This window comes from Strix uralensis, chromosome 18 (genome assembly GCF_047716275.1).
Source record: "Strix uralensis isolate ZFMK-TIS-50842 chromosome 18, bStrUra1, whole genome shotgun sequence".
NCBI classification, from domain to species: domain Eukaryota; kingdom Metazoa; phylum Chordata; class Aves; order Strigiformes; family Strigidae; genus Strix; species Strix uralensis.
In genome coordinates, this window is record NC_133989.1 from 13,798,902 (window position 1) to 13,819,158 (window position 20,257).

The 20,257-nt window shown below is 40.6% G+C and overlaps 1 protein-coding gene across 9 annotated transcripts in view; it reads right to left on the reverse strand.

Moving 5' to 3' along the window:
- The window catches only part of PTPRT (protein tyrosine phosphatase receptor type T), a 473,479-nt gene that overhangs the window by 35,164 nt on the left and 418,058 nt on the right, over nt 1-20,257 (reverse strand). For 6 of the 9 annotated variants that reach the window (XR_012631402.1, XR_012631400.1, XR_012631401.1 and 3 more), the window contains 4 exons: nt 19,390-19,467; nt 19,144-19,191; nt 9,778-9,965; nt 3,788-3,875 (listed from right to left, as the gene is read on the reverse strand). Coding sequence is in view for 6 of the 9 variants with exons in the window: in XM_074888113.1 (XP_074744214.1) it covers nt 3,788-3,875; nt 9,778-9,965; nt 19,144-19,191; nt 19,390-19,467 (402 nt within the window). In the remaining 3 variants the exon portion in view is untranslated. The remainder of the gene's footprint in view (nt 1-3,787; nt 3,876-9,777; nt 9,966-19,143; nt 19,192-19,389; nt 19,468-20,257) is intronic. The other 3 variants (XM_074888115.1, XM_074888114.1, XM_074888112.1) reach the window with 2 other exon arrangements.

Below are 20,257 nucleotides of genomic sequence, written 5' to 3' on the forward strand. Positions count from 1 at the left end.
TAGTTTTTAACAGACCATCACAAGGCTTTAAAACCACTGTGCCTAAGTGGGAAGATGCTCCACTGCAGACGGGAAGATGTGTCTAAAGTAGCACCAGTACGAGCACTCCTGTGAGTGCTGACCTCCTCCTGTAATGTGCTCAATAATGGGAGAAAAGAAAGGGAAAGTAAGTGCTCTCCTGTAAGTCAAAACAAAACCCAATCCTGCATCTCTCTGTCTTCAGCTCTCACCTGATAGTCTTTACTCTCCCATAAGGTAATGGCTCTAAATCTGGACAAGACAGGGAGAAATAGAACCAAAGGTCCCATACAGCTTCTGGATATTTTCTCTTCTATGCAATGGGTTCAGCTCAACCCACAAAAACTCAACATCTCTCCCCTCACAATGATTTGCTGATGCACTTTGAAGGCCTCAATATCTAGGCCCTAAATTAAATTATTTTGATTCAGCACATGAATGGATACACTACCTACCCTTGCCCCCTAAAGAAAAATCTTGCATCTCCACAACTGTCTTTGTGTTTGCAGCTTTTATACCCAAAGTGCAGGAGCAAAGCTCATGGACTCTGTTGACATAAAAATTCCGAGTAGGGCAGCTTCTTCCAGCATGGTAAATCTGTGCACTTACGGTGCCTCTTTCCACCATCAACAGTGGATTTCTGTGGTCATACAAACCTCAAATCCACTCCTCAGCTTCTCCTTTTCTTCAAAAAACATACCAGTGTTGCAGATTGAAGGGAACTCTGACAAGCAAGGGTTTAAAGCATGGGAGAGCTTAGAGCTCTCTTGCATCTCCTCTCCATGAACAGATTAGCCTCATCTGCAGTTTTGATTTGCAAATGTAAGAACAGCAGATGTTGGGGCTGGCAGTAAGATCTAGATTTTCAGAGAGGCACGACGTTAATACAGCCCTGGGAAAGCAGTGAGCCGAGTAAAACAGTCCTGTAAGTGTACTATTACCCAGAAGGCCATAAAGACAAGATCTAATCTTCTGTGATTCACTGAGCAATGCTACTTACTGCAAGAGCTTACAAACCCACATTTTAACAAAAGTCTCTGAAGCAGTTACAAAAGTTAGATCAGAACCTGACTTTTCAGTTCACTCCCCAAAAGGCATGGGATATCTTGTTCCAGGAGTGATGAAATGGCAACTGAGGTTAAATAAATAATGTTAATTGCCATCTGCAGCCTTTTACCAAATAAACCGGTAGGAGCAATCAGTGCATACTCTGGGTTTTAACAGCAATTAGAATTCCAGCACAACAAAGCAGCTAAGGGTGCAATCGTTTTCCACTTCCCCTCCTCTGCTCAGGCTTTTGCACAGTTTGTACTCACTGAGCACGATTCGTTTTCATGATCTGCCCAGAGGGAACTACTCTACTGCTATTCTCAGCTCTGCTATCAATTCTCAATTCTGGATCCTGTCATTGCCCATCAGTAGGGTCTGGCTCAAAGCTTAGCCAGTGACACCATTGATAATTTCCCAATGGTTTTACAAAATGTCTGATGAATGATATGCTCCTTCCTTAGGCATCCTCTCTCCCTTCTCCCTAGCCTCTCCAAAGTGAAGCAAGGATTTCACTCCATCTTATCACTCTTTATTGCGCATTACTAAATTCTTCTTGCTGTCTTTTAGAAGAGCTGTTGTCTCCTCAAACTCTTTGTTCTGATCCATGTTTGAAGTTAGGAAAACCCACTCAACTTTGTTATTAACCTTCAACTCTTCTGTATCCTTCCGCTGTTTCACTACCTTATTTTATCTATGCCTTTCCAACCTCTCTACCTCATTCTAAAATCTTTCCCAACAGCCCTCAAGCTTGAGCTTCTTTTCTGGTGTTTTATAATGTGCAGATACTTCCTTCTTAGCTTTGAATTACATTTTGCATTCCCTTCTTCAAGCACATCACCTCATATCTGTATTACTACTGTATTTATATTTATAGCTAAAAGGCTAACATCACTCTTCGTTAGACAACAATTAATCTTTGTGAACGCCTTCCCTTTTGATAATACCCCATTTATCTTCCTTGATTTTGCTTCCTTAATTTCTTCTCACATTTCACTTTGAGTTCAACATTTTCTCTGTGACCACCTTCAACATAAATTAGAGGGTGGGTATTGCAGACAGACTTGTCTCTTTTCACCTCCACTTTTACATTATGTCAACTGCTTCCTCAAAATCACACAGAAAAACAAAGAGTCTTTCACATTTCCTTCCTTATAGCATACTATGGCACTTCCATCTTCAATCCAGTGTGTAGTTGTTACAGCTGAACGATTTTTCTGTATTAGACTAATTTAAACTAAGCCAATAGCATAGAGAGGTAAATTGAACCTCTGTCTGGAGGGATCTCTCTTCACCACTAAGAACACTGGGGACTTACAGCGAGGCGGAGCTTTTAGGCAGCTGAAGTTAAGGGAGACAATTTTCACACTAACTGTAATACTCCAGGTACTACCACTTCCATTTTCCACATGGAGGAACAAAGACTGATGGAACTGGTGACCGGCTCACAACGAATGCAGAAAGACAGCAGCAGAAGTGGGATCAAATCAGGGCTCACAAACTTCTGATCTTCATTTCCAGATTTCTTAATCTTTACCACAGAGTCCCTGAACTGAGCTGTTTTATGCCATTTCCCCAAAACTGTTACATGAGTAATTTCCTTCAAGTCTTAAGAGAAAGAGAGGAGTAGTTATGTATGAGATGATGTTTCTTTGAGGCCAAGGGGTTTTTTTTAATTCCTTAGTGAAGTCTGTTCTACAGGAAATACATATTTAACCTAAGAAAAAAATATAGTATTAAATATATCACTCAGTGTGACTTAATTTTGCTCTTACAGTGTTCTATAGATTTATCTAGACATGAAAATCTATGGCACATTCATTTATATTGCTATTTCTTGTTCTGATGGTCTCAGGCTCGGCTTCTCCATTTGATGCTGCTCAGCAGCCCTTGAAAAGAATTACTTCTCACACCTCCTTTCCCCAGTCATTACAAGGTATAATGAAACACTGGGGTAAGCTGCCTGGAGAGCTCGTGGGAAGCTCAACTTTGGAGATTGTTAGGAAGAGGCTTCACAAATATCTGATAAAAATGACAGAGGTGAATCTAGTCCTGACTTGGAGAATAAAGCTGACCTAAATGGTTTTATGGAGACCTTCACTGCCCTGCAGTTCTGCAATGTATCAATATTCCTGTAACATCAACAGTAATTGGTTGTTGAAAGGAGTAGAACTAAAAGCTTTAGTGCATTTTCAGCTGCCTTATTGTATTTCTGAGGCAGAAGCTAAGCTTGTCCCACACATCAAGCCAGCTCTCTGGGGACATGCAGTGACTGCTCCACTGGTTACTGACCACAAGGAAGGAGAGAATCTGATCTCTGATTCATACCTAAAAATCTGATATATCTGCATCTCTTTTTTTTCTGCTCCCATTCATGGCACTGAAAGCTCTGGGTTATGCAGTAAAAATGGACAGAAAATGGGCATCATCACCCACTGTGAACATCTGACAAAAGGATTTACCCCTTAAATTACAAACATTAAGCACAAAGCAAGGTAGATAGAAACTGTGTAAAAAACTGTAAAGTCCTACAATGACTTTATGTAAAACAATGAAAAAAACGTAAAATAAATCATAGAAACATAGCTTGTACAAACAGACTGAACTACTGAACGCTCAGCGCTATAAACCAGCTTTTAGTAAGATTCTCAAACACACCCTTTTCCACAGAATGCATATAAAATCTTACAGAAAGCTCAGTTTAATGTGAATTTACACCTACAGGAGATTATGTTTCCATATCTGTTCTTATTGCGGTTTTCGTCTTCCTTGGCTGTATCCCAGGATGCTGTCTGGCCCTCGGGTAGAGCCTGCAAAACAAACAATAGTGGAGTGTTTATAAAAATCTGGCCAATGCCTTCAGGTGGATTAAGATGACTGAGCAGGGCAAAAATAAAGGTGCTGCATAATTCAGTAGTCAACCAAGAAAACAACTGTTCTTGAGGAAAGGGCACATCCACTAATGCAAAAAGCGGAGCTTGGTGCAGCCATTTGTATCTCTTGGCTTTTGCCAATGGAGAATCATTTTCCTCCTGCTACTTCAGATCTAAAAGGATCAGGGGAATTTGTTTCTGGCTGCACACTCACAGGTTAACCTCATTCCCCTGTAGAACAGGGTTTGTGGAGATTTCACGTACATATACTTCTAAGAAAACCGAGATGGTTGAAACATAGCGCTCAGTCTTGCATATTTAAGTTGAAAACAGATACAGTGGTTTCACCTATTTCTATATAATTAATAATTGGGTGATGCAACACAAATGACTAGCTGGTTTTCTCTGGGGAAAAATGAGAAAGCGCCAGGTTTGAGATCATGTATAAGGAAGAGAGGCAAAAAGAGGTAAAACATGCTCATGAAGCATGAAGAGTCATTTTCCTAAAATCTGCTCTTTTAAGTTGAGAAAGGATGGGATAAGGAAACTGGCAACACACAGTGCTACCCTACCCTACAGGGGAGCCCTACAACTATTCTGAACACACTCAAATGAGCCACTTTCCCCTTGAGACACATCCAGGAAGGATCTTCAAGGCAGAGCCAGGAAAATGGCAGTTGTTACGGGATCTGGCTGGCGGACGGTCCCTGGAAGATGGCCCGGCTGCCTGTAAGCAGGATGATCTCTCTCCCTGTCTCCGCACGGTTGGGGATGTCAGCACAGGCCGATCACAGCAGCAAGCACAAGCTGTGCTTTCTGCCTCAAGAGCAACAGCCCCGGCTCCCTGGGAATCGCCGGCATCACAACTGGACAGAAGGCCACGACCTGCAAACGGCTGCTGCTGTTTCGGCTGGGCCGAAAACACGGGTAAGGAGAACAGCTCCCGCTGAACTGACTATAGATCTGCCTCCTCCATGATCTGCTCCATAACATGATCCTACATTACTAAAAACACAGCAGCATCGTAAACTGTATTATTTATGGTCCCTACAGACTTATGGGGGTTTTATACTGCAATCATTGTAGAATCGTATCTGCCTTAGCTAACAGCGGGTAGTTTAACACAGCTGTGCTAGAAAATGAATTTATATTCATCTTCACAAACCATCCAGGTCTATTACAGTGCCTGAATGCAATAGCAGAGAGACACAATTATTAGGATCTACAACACTGACATTACAATTAAACTTAATATGAGCAAACCCCTGGCAGACCAGATCGTTGTGAATTTCCCCCAAAGGGGTTCCAGGACAGAAAATGTCAGGCACTGCAGCACTGCCACGAGCATCGCTGACAAAAGACAGGGACAGTGAGCTCCTACTCAAAAGCCCAGGAGAAAGAGCAATAACTCTGTAATTGGTGAGGGCTTTGATCACACATATATTTCCTTTACAGACAGCTGTTTCCAAATAGAAGCTCATCTCCTGAGCAAAAAAACCGCAACCAACAAACCCACACACAACAAAAAAATCCACGAGTAAAGGACAAAAGGTGAGGAAGGTTCATTTTCATCTTCAAAGACTGAGGAAAAAGGTGTCTTATTTTTCCACTAATATCAAATTACAGCAGATTGACCAGAGAATGGCAACAGTCATTAGACATCTAATCATAGCCATCTGAAAAGAAAAAGAAAAAAAAAGAAAGTCTTTTCTTATGACTTCCACGTGGGAGAAGCTATCTTGGCCAAAGAAAATACATTCAGGTCCAATAAATCCCTTTTCAACAAACCCTATCCTTTCATGCGATTTGAAGATGAAATTCTCTATTGAAATGGATGTTTTTATATTTGCCTGATATAGCCTCCAAAGATTTAAGAGTCCAGGATTTTTCATCTCATTCAATACCAAAGAAATCTCTGCTTTTCACAGAACTATCCATCTCTGAAGAGAGGAAGCACAGCTCTGGTTGGTGAGGAACACAAACTACCTTTGCACAGGTGTACCTTACACTCCTACTTTTATAGGCACCAGATGAACAAATTGGAGTAACTGCACGTACACGGGTGGTACAGCACAAATATTTTTATTGTGAGATCACTAAAAATGCACCACCAAGAACTGAAACCGCGTTAGAAATATAAAGGCAAAAATATCAATTATAATTTGGTTGCGTCCAGAAAAAGAGGAGCATACCTAATGTTTTCTTCCTTCAGTTTTTGTTTGTACAATAAGTATCTCTATAACAGCAAGAAGGGTTAATATTTCTGTTTCTCTCTGCATTATCAGAAATGGTAAATCAGGACAGATCACTGAGGCAATGGAATTTGATCCGCATGTCTCAGGAAACACTTCCCCTTCTTTCCTTGATTTGTTAACAGCAAAATTTCAGTGTTCAGAAATCTGGACTTGATTTTTAGGCTTTTCTTACTTTTATACTTTTAGAGAATAATTTACACTGAAATATCTTTCCAGTAGTGGAATTTATGTTACAATGATGCTTTTTAAACTCAATTGATCTAATTTTTATCTGAAATTACAAGGATAGATCTCTAAAAGTCAGCTTCATCTCAATCAAGCCTTCTAAGCACCACAGCCCAAACATAACTAAATTGTTCACATTAAATTGAGGCTTATTGCAAGCCAATTTAAATTTCCAATGGATGCATTTAGTTAGTTCGCTGTTTGTTTTTAATTTAAATACGAAAACTTGAATCATTCATCTGCACTGATCTACCCCAATGCTGCAGTATTGCTGCCAAAGGCAACAACATCAATTAAAAGCCTTGCTGCTCATCTCAAAGCGTGACACAGAGTCCTGGCCCTCTCCCTGCAGTCACTATCTTCTCAACAGTGACGGCAAAACTGTTTCCACAACTCTGTTGTAACCCGGGGTCAAAAACTGCTTTGGCTAAAAAATATAACCTGAGAAGAAATATTTCAGCCAGTTCAGTTCCCCATTCTAGTTTGTAGCAAAGCCTTAGGCCAACACTGCCCATGGACAGCATCTACAGTAACACCCTGCTGCCAAACACTTTGCAATGTCACATCACAGCCTGGACCACAGGATCTATTCTTTTGACCACATAGAAGATGTGTAGCCAGACAGAAATGAAAGTGTTAAAACCCACAGATTACATCAATAAGCTGGAGAGTCTCAACACTACGATGCTTGAGGAAGGAGCCACAAAATCCAAAATAACTAAATGGTCTCACTAATGCAGCAGGCAAATGTGCTTTAGTGACATCCTAAATCATAACGGAAAATGAGTTTCGATACTTAAGCTTATTATCTCCGCAGCCAGTAATTGGTGTTCGCAGTAAGTCTGTGGGACTAGTCTTGCACAACAAATCGGGGCTGATGTGTTCTGAAAAAGGGACAGGTGACACTTAAACGTGTCCTGTTCACATGTTTACAGCTATGCCTAATCCCAGATAGTGCTATCTACACCCAGTGCCAGCGATACATTCTTCTCATGTGGTCTACATGCTTTATGGCTATACAGAAGCAGCAGCCAAAAAGGCCCAAGTCACACTTTGGCCTCAGGTGCAGCAGGCAGACCCAAATAACACACACGGCAAGTGCTGACAGATTCCCACGTTCACACACACAGAGTTATCATCCATTTCACACCAGCAGTGACACCACTTACACAATCACATCCTACTTTTCATCTCAGTGTGGAGTTACAGAAATATTTTTGTAGATGCCCTCGGTAAAACATGCTGCCTGTGCTCTAATGGTCTGTAGGTGAAGGTATACTTTAAACAAATATCGAATGTCATTTCCAGGTTATTCAGTGAAGATGAGACTGTACAGAGAAGAGAGATTGTCATGTGTGACTGATACGCTCTGTTCGAAGTGATTTTTCATGAGAGTAAAATTATTTGGTAACATGTCACTAAATAGGCTGTAATTTATGCTATCAATTTGCAAAGTAAGTAGAAAATCAGCTCCTTAGAAGAAAAAACATATTTGGAGGTGACACTGATATTAGTGTATGAAAACACATTTTAAAAGAGACATCAAATTCTCTTCCAAGATTTTATCAACCATCCTGCAAAACGTTTTGCAAAGCCAGTTTTGCAGCTTTGTGTTCCTCTAGATTCCAGCCTGAGACACCACTCTCAGCCAACTTAAACCTCCCACTTCCCGGGAGTTCTAACACTCCTTGACATCCTCCCTGCATTTGTGGTATTGCTGGTGGTGGCTGAAAGCTATCTGGAACTGAAGTGCTGCCTGTGTCCCATGCTCTAAAATCCAAATTTCACCACTGAAAGCGACTGCTCCTTCAGGCAATTACCTCTGATTGAAGGGTAGAACAGCGCATGTGATTCGAGAGCTTGTGGCATTCTCCAGGCTATTTCTTGTGAAGAAAGGAATTATGCAAATCTATATAATGTCATCATCATTATATACATATGTAGATAGCACTTTCTGGGAAAGGCAGAACTTGTGGAGCTGAAAGTTGCATTGACATTTTTCATGCTAATGTGCTATTTTGATAATTGCCAATGCCAGTGCCAGAAAATTACATATATGCCAGCACCTGTTTTCTTCTTGAACATCACGAACTAGGTCTCAGGGCAACTGTAATTGAGCTGAATGTAGTTCTGGGTACTATTCATGGAAATGGAGGCCAAGGGGGAGCTAAGCAAATCTCCTAAGAGAATTATTACCCTTTTTCAATATTAAACAGAGCTCTTTATATTGATAGTTTAATTAGCGTGCTTGATTGTGGGGCATGAGTGACTAGACCTGGTTAACATACAGTTACCAGAAACATTTATTATGACAGTCTTTGATGCCATCTGATTAAAAAAATACTCCCTGGTGACAACCAGGAAAAGATTGCCTCTCAATTACAGCAAAACCCAGAATCAATGATACAAATCCCATGGACTCTTACTTGCAGGGTGGAAAAGTGAGCTGTTTTCATTAAGTAACTTATTTTTCACAGCTGTTATGTTATTTTTAAGTAGTTTTAATGCCACTATGCATATTAATTGCTTATTGCTTTCCCACAAGCTTACTACATTCATTATAATTATCTCTTGCTAGAGCAAAGTCTCACATATGTTTGATGCTATTTCCCTCTTCTGTTCTCTCTGCTCTAAATGTATATTCCCCTTCTAACTCCTCCCCGATGTCATGTTTCTTCTTGTCATTTGGATTACATTCCTGGTCATTCCAGCTTGGAGGGGAAGAGGGCCGCTTTCATTTTTGCAGCTTAAGTCTTTGCTTCTCTCCTCACATGGAGTTGGAAGAGTAAATCAGTCGCACATATTCTGAGCCAGAGGTTTGAGCATACTGGAAAACTCCACCTTCATTTAAGATACACAAGATCTTTGCTTTTACAATTCTGCATTCAGGTCATTAAGCTGTGATTTAATTTGATCAATTGTTACAGAGGATCTGGAGCTCCCAAAAAGCTCAAATAAAACCCTTCCTTTCCTTAAAGCTTGGCTTGCACTATTGTCAACAAAAGCACATCAATAAATAAGGGACCATGGGATTCCAAGTCTTTCATTGAGTTCAGCACCTGTTAAATATTTATTGTCTGCTCTTTATGGGAGAGAGGGCACATGCTAACAGATGAGCACAATGTCATTACCTTACTGCTGTAGTAAACACCTTTTCTTTGGACTAGAGGGCCACCAAAGATTGCTAGGGCTCTAAAATCCTACCCTCATAAACAGAAATAAGATGGAGAAAGGAAAGGATTAAGAGGCTAAGGGAATTAAGGAAAAGCTCTTAAAAACAGTTATCCTCCCCTCCCAAGCACGTATTCCTCGCAAGTGCAACTTCTGTACTCATTCATGTGAGCAAAGGTTCCTCTCACCTCATACTCCTCTTTAAATCCATAGCCCTGTCCTCGCTTCATCTGGGTGATGTGCTGCAGCAGGTCGGCCACTCGGATGGCTGGCTGGAACTGCCCCCGGGGGTAGGACATTTCCACCGGCTCGCAGCTCCGGTACGGGTGGGTCTGGATAGTCAGGGTTGGCTGGGTCATCTCTCCATGGCTACTGTCTGTTTTAAAGACAGGGAGGCAAAACAAGCTTTCACCTATCTGGTATTTCCAGTCTCATTCCTGCTTTGTTTGGTTATTGTTTCTCCACCACCCCACAGGTTGGTGCAGGCAAAAGAAAGTATAGAAATAAGTAGGAAACTCACACTTGCCTACAGCTGCCTAGAAACACCACATTACACTTGAGTATTTTTTGTGTCAAGGAGATAAACCCAAAGAGATAGGAATAGAATAAACAGCCAATCAGGCTAATGAGGATACAGCACATAGAGCGAAGTAGCACATTTTGTAAGGGTGAGCTCTGCATAACAACTCCAACTGAATTACATACCTTTCTTCACAAACCTGCAAACACAACTGAAAGATACACACAGATGAGCAAGATACTGAAGCGGGATTTGGGGTGTACAGTAAGAGATAACTGAAAGGGGACCAAGTTAATAGCAAACAAATTATTAGCATTTCAAATAAGTCACACAGGATGTTAGAGGCAAATTAAACTGCTCTGCCAGCTCAGGTCTAAAATTTATATGTCAATTACAAAGATCTAATATTATCAGAAATAATAAACCAGCATATAGTTATCATGCATGCAGAAACTTATATTTCAGATATGTAAATTTTCTTTTTGAAAGAAATGGATTAAAAAAATTCTCTATCACTATGCAGATGGAATTGCAACCTCTTACATCCCCAGCAAAACTCTATATACACAACTAAATATTCCTGGTGAACTAATAGAAAAGAACTTAAATAACCAAACAATTGACTGTCACAATATTTATTTTTAACAACAGAAACTAAGATTAAATAAAAAATTCAGTTTCTTATCTGCCAGGGTTGACGCATTTTAAATAGTTGTCCAAATAAACCATTGGTTTTTCCTTGATTACAGGCATCTGAGATGCTTGGGTTCTTTCGCGCATACAGGCCTTAACATTCTGCATCAATTCTTTCCGGTCTTATTCAAACCCAAAATAGTAAACAGAAAATGTATCTCCCTCAGATTGTTCATAAAAAACCCTTTAAGACTGCATACACAAGGCTTGTTTCTTGCAGAAAGCTTACTGACAAAGAGCCTAAACACTCTCCCTTGTCAGCAATACTACAGTCACATTTTTGAATGGATAAAGAATAAATAAATCAAATTGCAATTTCAGGGTGATTTTTGTGAGGCAGACATATGTCCCAAATGCTACTCTAGACATTGCTATCCTTGAGAAATCGCCCTGGAGTTTTGATCAGGATCTCTGCTGTGTCCCTCATGGCAAAGGTGGGTAGGAGCAGAGAGATGCCTTCTCAGCAGCTGGCAAAACAACATGACAAAACACAACAAACAATGCTTTAGCTGGTTTACTGTTATATTAGGGGGAAGATATCAAGACAGGCATATGCTCTGTTTTGAAGCTGCAGGACTATGAAGGAGAAAGGAATGCCAGCAGTGGACACTGCTGCAGGGCAAGTTGATCTCCACTGTGAGATAAAGAAGTCTGATGGCTGAATTATCAGAGATGCCGAACACATCATGCTTCTTCTGAAATAAATTAGCACAAAGTGATCATCTGCTCTGAAGATTAGGCTACTGAATTTAAGGATTTCTGAATCCCAGGTTCTCATAAATACAGTCACATTCCCAGGACACCTGAAGATTTACAGAGCTATGGCTCTAGCGAAGCAACCCTCACATACAAAATGTGAATAAATTTGGGATTTAAGGAAGAGTAACATCCAAAGCATTTGTATAATCATCCCTAATGCTCCGACTAATGACAGTGTGAGAACTCTGAACAGAGGGAATTTCAAGGCTTATTAATTCCCCTAGTTGGATTCGCTTTCCCAGTGCATCTTTCCTCGCCTATTCCCTATTAACCTCCTGTAATGGAGAGGAGAAGATTTTTATCGCGGACCATTTCCGACAGACGTACTATGCTTAATTTTCCATCATTAGGTTTAATACAAACCCAATTTCACAATTGGCTTCTCTGAGGAACCTACAAGTAATGCCACATTTTTATCAGCCCCAATTAAAAAACATTACAATATCCCTATTCAAGAGGGAGTCTTAAAACTAATGTGTGGTTCTAGTGCTAATACAGTAAGGGCACATGCAGAGCATAGGCTACTTGTAAAATGTAGCTCAAATCAGTCAGCTCCTTTGCAGGCAATTATTAATGTCTCTCTTCATCAGATCCTTTAATTCTGGTGTGCTTGGCTCTCTTCACAGAGAGAAGTATCATAGGGAGAGGTGAAAGCCAGGAAAATGGTGCCCCCTCCTTTCCAGTATAACTTCCCTCCGAGTAGGCACCCGGCTCTGGAACTTGAAGCTGCTCAGCAGCAAAGAGGGATCTGACTCTGGCCTTTGAGTTTATAGTGACAACTGTGCTCCTGGTCTCTGGTCAGACAGATAAAAGATGGTACAAAACTCACGGATTGTAGTAGTAGCTCTTGCAGCATGGTCCGTGGCATCACACCATTTGGGTGCCTCTCACGGAGCCAAGTGTTTCTAATTAAAAAAGTGTCACACTATTTGCGTCATCCTACTCTCAACCCTATGACACACAGAACTGAAACTAGGCACAAGATCACCTCCTCTGGATGTCCGTGACAAACACATCTTGAATGGCCTCTGCACCACCTGAAAGAAAACCCAAGCCCAACAATTGCACCAGCTCAGGACGGCTGTCGGTTATTCCCACCAGCATTTTATCTGAGCCAAGGCAAGAGTGGAGGGGCTTTTATGGAGACAAATTGCTACGTAGGAGGCGAGCCTAGCATTCTTATGTTCTGCTAATAAAGCCTGATGCAAGAAACATATTGTTCCTTCTCTGTCTAATCACACCACGAGCATGAACCTAAGCATGGTTAATGAGGCGCTCACGCAAGGCACGACACCTTCTCTCAAGATGTGCTGTTTGCAGCAATTTTGTGAACAATTCAAAATGCAGGTTGAAAGGGAGGTAGCAGCAAACTGATCTCTCACTAGGACAATCAACTAAAAGGGTCTTTGGAGGGCTTGCAAACAGACTTTGCTTTTCCTGCAGGTTGCAGCTATAAACCACATCTCATTCCTTTTGGCAGCATTATTACTGGAAAAGACAACAAAAATACCAGTCCCTCAGCAAAGTCAGACTTCTGCTTTAATTGTTGCACTAAAGGCAAGTCACAGCAATCCTTCCCAGTCCCTTCTCTCTGTCCCCTTCTCACAAACATGCCCCATTCCCTTGCAAATGAGGATGAGTTTGTAGGACAAATTGGCCAAGACTTTCACTAAAGTTTCAGCACTGCCTCTAAAGCATGTGTGCCTTTTATGAGTTTTCAGTGAGAACAGCAAATCAAGAAAATAGATTTTTTTTTGGAAAGATGCTTGAAATTATTCACTCTAATACTCAGAAACTACTAAACATACAGAATCGTGCAGCAGGTTTTTTTGGATTATATTTCGCATGCACATCTTATTTCTAGTCATATGTCCTCATTTTGTTGATCGGAACACACACCATCATATTTCATTGCACACCACAGATGGAATACAGTTCCAAGAAATAATCCAAATGAAAACATTTCAAGAGATGGTGATTCTATTCTGACCCCAAAAATTGTGGCAACGGTTAATTACCCTTGCTGTCTAAACATTTCTTAATTGCAATTTGACTTTGCTTAGCTTTGACTTGCAGGCACTGAATCTTATTATATCTTCTGTGAGATTAAAGAGCCCTCTGAGCATTTGAAATCTTGACCCATGCAGGCACTGATCAAATCACTTCTTCAGTTTCTCTTTGATAAAGTAAATCAATTGAGAGCTTCTGAAGTCTCATTAGGGCAGGCTCTTCAGGGCTCCAGTTTCTTCCTAGAACCATTTCCAATTTTCCACAGTTCTCTCTGTGCAGCTGTAAATAAAACAGGTATTCTGCATGTTGCTGGAAACATGCTGTTTGTAAGAGGATCATTTCTAATATTAGCAGCTGCAATAGCAAAATATGTTGTCATCTTGTTTGTTAACCCTTTTTAGCGCAATACACTTGCTCCCCACACTAAGATGTTGTTGCCAACGCAGATATTCTGATTTCTGGAAGCTGGCACTTTCATTATCAGCCTCAGAATTCGCAGAATACCCTGAAATTTTGTGTAAGACGTTGAATCAATGATTCATTGGCTCTCACATAACTGTCCTGATTGGGAAACTCTTCAGACATCTCAGCATATCTGTTTAGGGTGTAACTGCAGATAATCAAATTTAATGATGTTGATGCCACTTTTAATATTCACAAACTCTCCCTGCTTATGAAATGGTGCTTCTTGTGACTCTCTTCTTTGCTGGAGAAATAACCATGAACTTGCTGAAATAAACTCTGAGGTCTGACTCTGTCAAGCGAAACATAACAGAGTCCAGTGTGCAGAGAAAAGCTGAAGCAGAGGCCAGCTAGGAGACATCTTTCCCCTAACCCGGAGGGTGAGATATTATTGCCTGCCTGCTGCTACACCACCTTGTATTATGTACTTCTGTTGCTACCCAGACAAGTAAAGTAAGTATGTCTCCCTCCACAGAAAAACTGATAAACTCCTCCACAGATGTCACGGATAAGATGAAGAGCAGCTGAGAAATTAGATTCCCAGCCTGGAAGTGGCTCTGTATGATCAGGTCCCTGTGCAATGTCCCAGTAAGCCTGGTGGGAGGGGACCTGCTCATCCAGAGCAGCTTTGGGGGATTGAGTCTTTAGATCCTTTTATAGATGTCATCTTGTTTCATACAGAGTTTTGTTAGCCTGAGAGATAGATATCTGGACACAGAGTATGATGTTGCCTTCTGACCAGAAAACCAGACTATGCCTCAAACAACTAAAAGCAATGCTGCACTGATGTGTCATCTTGTGTATGAGAAGTTTCTTTCAAAATGTTTGCTTTAATATCCACAAATTCCTTCTGTGTCTGAAATGACAGGCCTATCATCTCTGCTTATATTTTTATTCTCTTAGCCTTGGCAAGTGTGTAAGTTGATAAGGCATCCTTTGCACAAAATAAATTATATTTTGAGTGGTGTTTGTGATGGATTTAATTACACACATATCCAGTCTCTCTACACTAGAGTAAGGGTTGTCAATTATTTGACATCTTCCAAGGATGACTACAGCATGGCTAATATCTCTTCCCCTTACACTAGGGATATGGTGCGAGCTGGTGAAATTAATTTGCTTTTTTTTTATGTGCATCAAAGCTTTACTATATGATAAATATCCAGTTATAATATGCTATATACAATATAAAAAGTGGTATGGCAAACCAAAGTCAAAATATCATTTGTCTAATGATATCACCTGAGCTATAAAAAGGCATGTTCCTTAACAAAAAGCCTTCTGACATCAGGTTTGACAGAGAGTGGAGGATGCAACTTTCATTTCAAAGGCTATGAAGAAGCTACATGTGCATTAAAAAAGAAAAGAAAATGCTGGAGAAAGTAATTTTCTCTAGATTCTGAAGAGATTTTTAAGAATTGCTTGGTAAACACCTTGCACAAGTGTATTCTAATCTTATAAAAACTGTTGCATACATTTGTTTTCATCAGTTAGCATAGAAGAAAATCCCCTTAGAGATGTAAGGAAGATGCTTTGGTGAGCTGGGCTAAGCCTTGAGACTATTTGGTACATGCATAACAGTGTAGCTCTTCGAATGCGTGGACTTCAAGTCAAATCTCTCTTTGCCTCCTCGGTGAAAGAGGCTGTCACAGATCTACCAGCCTTACAGAGCAATTCATTAGTTACAGCTGAAAAACTACTGGTAACTTCAAAACAGCACACAAAACTAGAAGCTGCTAAAGACCGGAGCTTTCCAAGCCACCTGATCATCTGCAGGCAGAAAGAAGTGCAAGAGAAATTCAGTTCAAGAGCCTACAAGGGTATGCATCTCCGTTGCTCGCCCTGCTACAGGCCAACATTAGCACAGCACACTGGTGTGAAAGCCTCTCCCACAGCTCCTTAGAGGCTGACATGGCCTGGAAGGCTACAGATACAACTGAACAGATCAAGTCACTAATTTTTCAAGTTTCCATTGCATAAAAATAACTCATCTCACAATTTAAAAAGCCAGTAATGGTAAGACTCGCTAATGCAGCAACATCATCTTAGTACTTTTTTAGTTCTTCAAACATTAGATTGTGGATGTACCCACAGCAGATGAGGCATAGGCAAAAGCCCATCCAACTACAGAAGAGTGAAATTCAGGTTAAATTTCTACTTCTTTCTAAGCACAAGACAGTTTTTGTGTGAGATCTCATGACAGAGAGCTTTCTCTGCTTGTTCTGCCCATCTGTAAGGAACTAAAAGGCACTACAGTCCTCATCCTCTCTGGAGAGCAGCGACTCTTGTTAGGATCCTCTTGAGCAGCTGAAATGAGAACAAGGGCAAACGTCCTTACATACTGCCAGGAGATGTTAATGGCTGCAAGGGAAGGACACGCTGGCTCCCCTGAAGAGACTGCCCTGATGGCCCCTGCTGAACAGCTTTGAGAGCTACTGGCCATGCACATTCTCTCCAGAACCAACCTCGAAGGTTGTACTGCCCCTCTTCAGGTTTTGCAGTACTGGTACAACATGGGTCTACTGAAGTATTAAAAATAGGGAAATCGACCTCCTTTATTTGTTAGTATTACATATTTACTTCCCTTGTGAAGATACCTGCACAAAACATTTAAATTGAGTTGTCTACAACTGGAAGAGAAAATTAAGGAACTAAAAACATGCATTACATAAAACAGTCTTAACCAAGCATGGGATAGGGTAGAGGCAAAACCAAAATCCCCTATATCTTACTATGAACAAATCATGTCACAGCCAAGCCTAAGGAGCCATCCACTATTGCAGATACGGAACATTTATTAGCAGAAGGTGCAACAGATGGGAACAAATAGCACTGAACTGCAGGTAGTGCCCAAAGACAGATACTGGTATTGGGATAACTGATGCCCTTTTAAAGATCTCTTTTTCTTTCCTAGGAATGAATATTAATAAACGTCAAAAATTAAACTTATTTTGCTCATACAGAAACATCCAACGTCTGGTGAATCCGACAAGCCAGAACGTCAAGGTTTTAATTTGTCTTCAACTCACAAGATAGAAATTTCTTCAATGCCAAGGGCTGCTTCACAGCACCTGTGGCTGTTAAATAAAGATGGAACTGATGCATGTGTGTGTGTGACCAGTCTGTGTAAATCATGTCTTAGAAGTGCTCTGTACTTAAATTTGTGTGTGTAAAACAGGGATATTAATCCCTACTCAGATATAGAGGTAAGTAAGTTTGAAAGAGTTTTGAATACATAAGCACAAGACCGGTTTAATTCCTATTTCCTCTTTTTCCTCTCTAAAATCTGGGATTTTGGAAGTTTTGGGGGCTTTTTTGGCTTTTACTTTCCCAGGAGAACGACAGATTCAATCTGCTTATTGCTTCTTGAGCTTCAGATTACGAAGTGTGCGGTTCACATGGTAATTCTCACTATCAGGACAGAGGTGGGAAAAAAGCTCCCTCAAATGAGGGTCCAGTTTTCACAGATGCTCAGTACCAGACTGAGAGCAGTTTGACATCTTCCAGTAAACTATAGGTCTGGGCCCTGTTTCTAAAGTATAGCCAGAAGATAAATCTACTTCTAGACTTTTCTATCGACAATACCGAGTCTCTGGGAAACAAGAACAAACCTTCTGGAAAAAGGACTCCTTTCCTTCCCTACCTTGTTAAAAAAGATAGCAGGACAAATATGTGTATTCTGGCAGTCCCTCCAAGCCTCTGTGCCCTGGTTGTTAGTCTGTAAGCCAAGGCACTTAAGCGATCAGTTGTAATTTCTTCCTGGTCTAACTGTGGGCATTCAACGTGCTCAGAGTAATGTTTAAAGCAGCCATGGTAGATTCCTGTGCCTGGAAGTGAACATTTACTGTGGATAATCCAAAATGACAGGTCTGATAAATACCACTGGTTAGATTCTGATCAACCACACATCATCTTTCTGATTCATAGCGGAGGAATTGCCTTCTTCAAATTCCACATGCAGGCAGCATCCTCCAGGGAGAGCCTGAAGTTGTAGGCTGTTATTACTCACTTTCAAGGGAACACCTCCAGTAAGTTTCTGGATAACTTCTTTTATCAGCTAACTGTTTCTGCCGATTTTGCTGTCTCTGTTAACTTCCTGTAAAAATGTATTATTTTTAAAAATCCAAAAGCTAAGAGCTGCACACTGGATGCTTTATTTATCATCTGAACAAGAAAAGTTGATTTTCAGAGATGCTGAACACTAACACCTCCCTCTAAAGTTACCAGCAGCCACCGAACAGCCTCTGCCTCTCAGAACCTGCCTTTCTGTTCTCCTCTCAAATCTACACCAGACTGCTTGAATACTTAGCATTTAACTCTCAGCATACACAGAATGAAGTGGGGCCACTTGCCCAAATCCAGCCTCTAATTTCTCCAAATAACCTTTATACTTGCAACTGAGTCCAAAACTGTAGGCTCCCACCTGCTTCGGACACGCAAATCCTCACCTAAATTTGCAAGTCTTGAGGCAGTTTGGAGCTGAGCCTCACTCACAGGACAAGGGGTAATGGTTTTAAACTAGAAGGGTGTAGATTCAGACTAGATATAAGGAAGAAATTTTTTATGATGAGGGTGGTGAGGCACTGGGACAGGTTGCCCAGAGAAGCTGTGGCTGCCCCCTCCCTGGAAGGGTTCAAGGCCAGGTTGGACGGGGCTTTGGGCAACCTGGGCTAGTGGAAGGTGTCCCTGCCCATGGCAGGGGGTTGGAACTGGATGAGCTTTAAGGTCCCTTCCAACCCAAACCATTCTATGATCCTATCCAGCTGCACAGGCACAACCACCTATGTGAGTTAAAACTAAGCCAAAGGCAAGGCGGCATGTGAGAATTTGGCACAGAATGTCAAATTCCATTCACAGAAAAAAACAATGAATACTTGATAGAACCCCTAAACCTTAATTTTTGAACTGTTCTTACCTTTTTTTAAAAAAATACATCAATTAATAGCAATAATAAAGCATGAGTAAAACAAAAGGCTTTCTAATTAACCCAGCACATGACCACAGGATTAATTATGATTTTGGAGCCCAGCCACTTAACAGTGCTCTCTCCAAGTTATCTTCAAGACACAATGAGTGTGTTTGCTCTCCAGTGAAGTGCAGTATGCCATACCTGTCTTCTTACCTAACAGCGTGGTCGATGGAACAGTGTCTGATGATACTTTGAGATGGAATTCCGTTCACCCACACGACACGGATCAATGGAAATCAACAGAAGATCAATAGGAAAAAAAGTTACAAAAAATGAAAACAAGGTTAGCTGTATCTCACACTCAGAAGATTCAGTCTATAGGTCATATTGGGAAACATACAAAAGCAAAGAAAATTTAGAAATGAAAGAAAAGTCTGGCACTAGTACCTGAGTAGTAGGAATTCAACAAAGATTTGCTCTGAAGGGTTTTGCTTTGGACAGAAAATGAACAAGGAGAGGGTGATGCTAGGTAGGAAAGACATAAGGAAAAGACTTTAGACATATATTAAGAGAGAGAAAGAGAACAGGGAGAATGTTCCTCAAAGAACTCAGTAATATGGGATATATAAGGCTTATCAAAATGAATTATATTTTTCATCTCGACATGCATATTACATTTATTACATTGTCATCATGATGGATTTTCTTTAATATAAGCACTCCAGACCCCAAATATAGTATTATAGTCATTGTAAATCAATGTGTTCTTACACAGGATACACATATGGGACTATATTCTAGATATCCTTTTTTTAACAAAAGGTACAAACTTGTGGTTTTGTTTCTAGGAGAAAGATCCTTAAAAACAACCCCCAAAATACAAACTACAGAGACTCAAATGCAGTATTAACAGTAAAATAAGCCTGCTCAAACAATGTACACTAGTACCACAAAAATACACAGGTAGGGTAGTAATATTTTTGTTAAAACAATACAAGATAACAAGGGACTTGTTCTTCAACCCAGGACTGTTCATAGCAAATCCTGTAATCCTTTCCCCTGTGAGATGTGTTCTTGCAGCAGGACAAGCATCCCTGCTTTCTCCCATTAAAATGTTAGCTTTCTCTGGACAAGAATCCAGAAATTATTTCCATATTAATCAAATATTTATGGAAAGGAGGTAGGGATCAACATCTTCACAGTAGACTCTTTTCTTGATAGTAAATTTATGAGGCTGGTTTATATCTGCAATACAGTACATTCTTACGGTAATCCATCATTTCTGAAGGCATATTCTTTTGTTATCATTCTGCAT